This window comes from Lucilia cuprina, chromosome 5 (assembly GCF_022045245.1).
Source record: "Lucilia cuprina isolate Lc7/37 chromosome 5, ASM2204524v1, whole genome shotgun sequence".
In the NCBI taxonomy this organism is placed as follows: domain Eukaryota; kingdom Metazoa; phylum Arthropoda; class Insecta; order Diptera; family Calliphoridae; genus Lucilia; species Lucilia cuprina.
In genome coordinates, this window is record NC_060953.1 from 4,225,555 (window position 1) to 4,230,184 (window position 4,630).

The window sequence follows — 4,630 nt, forward strand, 5'->3', positions numbered from 1 at the left end:
ATCTATCTATCTATCTATCTATCTATCTATCTATCTATCTATATATATATATCTATCTATCTATCTATCTATCTATCTATCTATCTATCTATCTATCTATCTATCTATATATCTATCTATATATCTTTGTATCTATGTATCTATCTATCTGTCTGTCTGTGTGTCTGTCTGTCTATCTATCTATCTATCTATCTATCTATCTATCTATCTATCTATCTATCTATCTATCTATCTATCTATCTATCTATCTATCTAACTATCTATCTGAATATATATTGAACTTTAACATTTACCTTTCCAATTTTTCCACTAAACTTTTTTCTTTTTATTTCTCATTTTATTTCACTTTAAGATGAAATAGTTTTTAGTATTTACTTTTAAAAAATATTACTCACCTCCTGATGCAATATAAAAACCACTTGGTGAATATTTGGCAACATTAACAGCACATGAATGTTCCGTATAGACATCAGCAATAGCGGGATTCTAGAAAAAAATATGAAACAAGAGAAAAATTAATTAAATGATAATGTTAATTAATAGAAAAACATTATTTATAGTTTATTGATAAATGTAGCAAATATATGTAAAAACAAACAAAAAAGCAAAAAACTAGTTTTTTTCAAGAAGGGAGAAAAACGGATAGATAAAAAGACATGGTTGACCGATATAGAGTTTTAGCGATTTCATATAATTTAGCAACTATTACATTTCAGCTTTTATGTGTTATTTCTATTGCATTAGAGCTGAGTTAAATATACAAATTTGAAAGAATTAAAATTTTAGTATATTTCCTCAAAAAAAATTTGGATACATATTCGATTTTTTTTATAATTTTTATGATTTTACTAGATTTTTCTTTGGCCAAAATGTCTAAACGGCTTATTTTTTTGTGTAAATTAAAAATTTGTTTACATATTTAACGGTTAAATTGATTTGGGACAAATGTTTATTAAAAACAAATGAAGAGGAGGAGAAAAACAAACAGCAACAAGAAGGCGTAGGTGTCTACGAAATCTATATAGAAACAGACAGACGGACGATGGACAGACGCATGGATATGTATATAGACAAGTGAACACACACACACACACACAATAAATTAATGAATCTTTTTAGAAACAAACAAAATAAATAAATGAAAAATAGAACACAAATGTTGAAAATTATGAAAAAGAAAAAAATTTATATACCTACAATTTATATAAAAAAGACAACAACAAATGCAGTTGTTATAAAATTATAATTAAAAAAAAATATTTTTAAAAATTGCAAAATTATTTATTACAAAATTTTAAGTTTTTTTTTAAAGAAAAACAAACTTACCTCTATATTACGTATAATAACCGAATTACCATTGGTATACAGGAAATTTTTACCCTTAGGATCGGAACCCAAAACAATAGGTTGGCCACGTTGAGTGCGAGGTAAAGTGGCATAAATAAACTCTAAAACAAAGTAAAGAGAAAAAAATTAGTTTATTACAACAAATAACGGAAGTTTGAGTTAAAATTGTAAAAAAAAAAATGATAAAAGAAAACAAAGTGAAAGGGGAGAAAGAGAAATGTTTAAACTTAATTATCAATTAACAGCGAAAAAAAACTAAAGATTTTGTTGCTTTATTACTCTTTAACAAAAATTAACATAAAAACAATCCCAGTTGTGTTTCTTTTGTTGAAATCTGAAACAATGTTTATACAAACAAATGTAAATATTAGAAGCTACTGGGTGCGGTTACAGGTTAAAAGTGTAGAGAGGGGTAACTTGGTGAAAAAAATTAAAGTAATGAATAGTTTTTTTGTGAGGAAAAAAAATGCCGGCTATCAGCTAAAAGCAGCAGCAGAAATAAAAACTGCACAATTTTTTGTACGCCGGCAGAGAAGTTTCTCAAAAAAAAAAAATACAACAACTTTCCCATAAGAACTAGAATGCCCACAAAAATATACATGTTTGTGTGTCAATCACAATGCTGACAAAAGAACTTTAACGGCGACTGCTCTGCCTGTCACTAACAAAGCAGAGATAATTTGCAAATGTACCAGAAAAAAAATACAAGTAAAAATTATACACTCACGAAAAATATTTCTATTTATGGCCATTTCTAAAACAAACTAAACACAAAATCTCTTTTTAAAGTTTTAAAATGTTTTGCTATTTACATTTTTAAATGACTAATACATAAAACAAAAACTATTCTTTTTACATCAAGATAAAAATAAACCAATTTTTTTCCTTACTATTTTCATAGGCTGGTTGTTGTTGCTGCGCCATGTTTAACTACTTTTCTTTTAGCAAAATGTACTTTTTCTTTTTGTTAAATATAAAAAAATGTTTTTGTATAAAATTATTTAATAAAAATAAATTATGTAAAAAATATATATATTTTGCTTTTTTAATTTATTATAAACACTTTTTTACTTAAAAAAACACTCCACTAAATTTATACACTTTAACGTCTCGCCGCCGACTGAAGATAAAATATAATTTTTTTTCTGTTTCTGTATTTTTTCCTTTTTTGCTACGTTTAATTCGCCGCATTTAGATGACCATATAAGGTGGTAAATAAATGCAAAAAGGTTGGCAATGCATTATATCAAAACATACGAAACACTTCCGATATAAAACAGCTGTTCGATTGAGGGAAGAAATTAATAAACGTTAAAAATTAATTTTGTACAAGAAATTAATCAAAAAATAAATAAAATAAATATAAATTAAAATATTTGACTTAGTAAGGCATTTTTTTAAGAATTTCTACCTAAAAAATACATATTAATTAGTCTTTCAAAGAAGAATGTGTTCCATGGAAACATCTTTAAAGTAAAGCATTTTCCTTTATAAATATTTAAATTTACAATATTCTACAGAAACGTGTAATACAACTCTTTTCTATAGAAATTTGTTTAAAATATACAATTTTCTATAGAATTTATTCTAAAGAAGTCGTGTTTCTATAGCAAAGGGTCCAAAAAAAAACACTTTTGTTAAATATTTAATTTCAATTAATTAATTTATCATTTAAATTAAACTTTTTAATAGTTCCTTTTTTACTAAAAATTATTGTTTTGTAATAAATTTTAATTAAGAAACTTTTTTAAATAAAAATAAAAATTATGTTAAAAAATACAATTGTTCAATAAAAATTTGCAATTTTAAAATAAAACTAAATTTTCCTTAAAAACTAAAAATTGCATTAATCAAATCTTTTATAACAAATACTATTTTTTTAATTATAAACGAAAAAAAAATAACATTTTTTAATTTAACTGTTTCCCTTTAGTATTTACATATGGCAACACAAAAAATTTTTTCCTTCCAAACACTTCCTATACTTTTTACAGCTGTTCAACCAGCTGTCAAAATTATTTTGTTTACATTTTTTCTACTGCAAATAAACTTATTTGCAATTATTCTTATTAATCAAAATTATAATAAAATTTCACCATGCTCCAGCCAGCAAAATTAAAATTTACCAATCCTCTCTACGGACAACTAATAGTTGGACCTCCCGGCAGTGGTAAAACCACCTATTGTCAAAATGCTTTTAAATTCTATCAAGAGCTAGGACGCAATGTTGGCATTGTCAATCTAGATCCGGCAAATGAAAATATGGAATACACGGCCAATCTAGATGTCATGGAATTAATAACTGTACAGGATGTTATGGACAATATGCACTTGGGGCCCAATGGTGCCCTAATGTATTGTGCAGAATTTTTGGAGGAACATTTAGATGACTGGCTATTGCCAAATTTACGAAAACAATCCGCCACCTGTAATTATTTCTTCTTTGACTGTCCCGGTCAGGTGGAATTATATACACATCATGCTTCTATGTCAAAAATATTCGAAAGATTAGAAAAAGAAGGTTACCATTTGGTCACTATTAATCTAATAGATTCTCATTATTGTTCTGAGCCGGCTAAATTTGTTTCCACTCTTTTGCTGGCCTTAAATATGATGCTGCGCATGGGATTGCCTCATGTCAATGTTCTATCAAAGGCCGATTTGCTGAAGAAACATGAAGATAAATTACATTTTAATTTGGATTTCTATACAGATGTTTTGGATTTGAAATATCTACTGGAAGCTTTGGATGATACAGTGGCTTTAAAGAAATATAAGAAACTAAATGCAGCCATTTGTTCTATGGTGGAAGATTATGCCTTGGTGTCTTTTCAATTATTGGATTCACGTAACACCCAAAGTATGCTGCGCTTGCGCAATCACATAGACAAGGCTAATGGTTATATTTATAAGGCGGGTGAGGAACAAAGTGTTAATGCTTTAATGGCCTGTGCAGTGGGTGCGGAATCAGAGGCTTCGCGGCAATCTAAAGATATAGATCCTTATGTGTAGTTTAAGAAATAAATGAGATTTTTGTAAAAAGAAAACCATTGTGCGTATTTTGTTAAGTTTCTAACGAAAAATTTAAATGTCTTAAGAACTAGAACAAAACTAGAACAGAACTAGAACAGAACTAGAACAGAACTAGAACTAGAACAGAACTAGAACTAGAACAAGAACAGAACTAGAACAGAACTAGAACAGAACTAGAACAGAACTAGAACAGAACTAGAACAGAACTAGAAGAGAAATAGAACAGAACTAGAACAGAACTAGAACAGAA

At 27.4% G+C, this 4,630-nt stretch overlaps 2 protein-coding genes across 2 annotated transcripts; one reads left to right on the forward strand and one right to left on the reverse strand.

Annotated features, from left to right (window-relative positions):
- Positions 1-387: 387 nt before the first annotated feature.
- Positions 388-2,483, reverse strand: LOC124420178 (actin-interacting protein 1-like). The gene is made up of 3 exons (XM_046952348.1): positions 2,238-2,483; positions 1,327-1,448; positions 388-486 (listed from the first exon to the last, which is right to left on the reverse strand). Exons 1-3 carry the CDS (start codon positions 2,269-2,271, stop codon positions 388-390), a joined length of 255 nt encoding a protein of 84 aa, XP_046808304.1. The 5' UTR covers positions 2,272-2,483.
- An 873-nt stretch (positions 2,484-3,356) lies between these two features.
- LOC111682744 (GPN-loop GTPase 2) lies at positions 3,357-4,394 on the forward strand. The gene has a single exon (XM_023444741.2). The coding sequence runs from the start codon at positions 3,445-3,447 to the stop codon at positions 4,357-4,359; it is 915 nt and encodes a 304-aa protein (XP_023300509.1). The 5' UTR covers positions 3,357-3,444; the 3' UTR covers positions 4,360-4,394.
- Positions 4,395-4,630: the final 236 nt, after the last annotated feature.

Excerpts from the sequence above, each read along its gene's own strand:
- LOC124420178 (XM_046952348.1), bottom strand. The coding sequence starts at position 2,271 with ATGGCGCAGCAACAACAACCAGCCTATGAAAATA. Across the intron at positions 1,449-2,237 it reads ACAACCAGCCTATGAAAATA|AGTTTATTTATGCCACTTTA; the intron begins GTAAGGAAAAAA and ends ACTTTGTTTTAG. Across the intron at positions 487-1,326 it reads TTATTATACGTAATATAGAG|AATCCCGCTATTGCTGATGT; the intron begins GTAAGTTTGTTT and ends ATTTTTTTCTAG.
- LOC111682744 (XM_023444741.2), top strand. The coding sequence starts at position 3,445 with ATGCTCCAGCCAGCAAAATTAAAATTTACCAATCCTCTCTACGGACAA.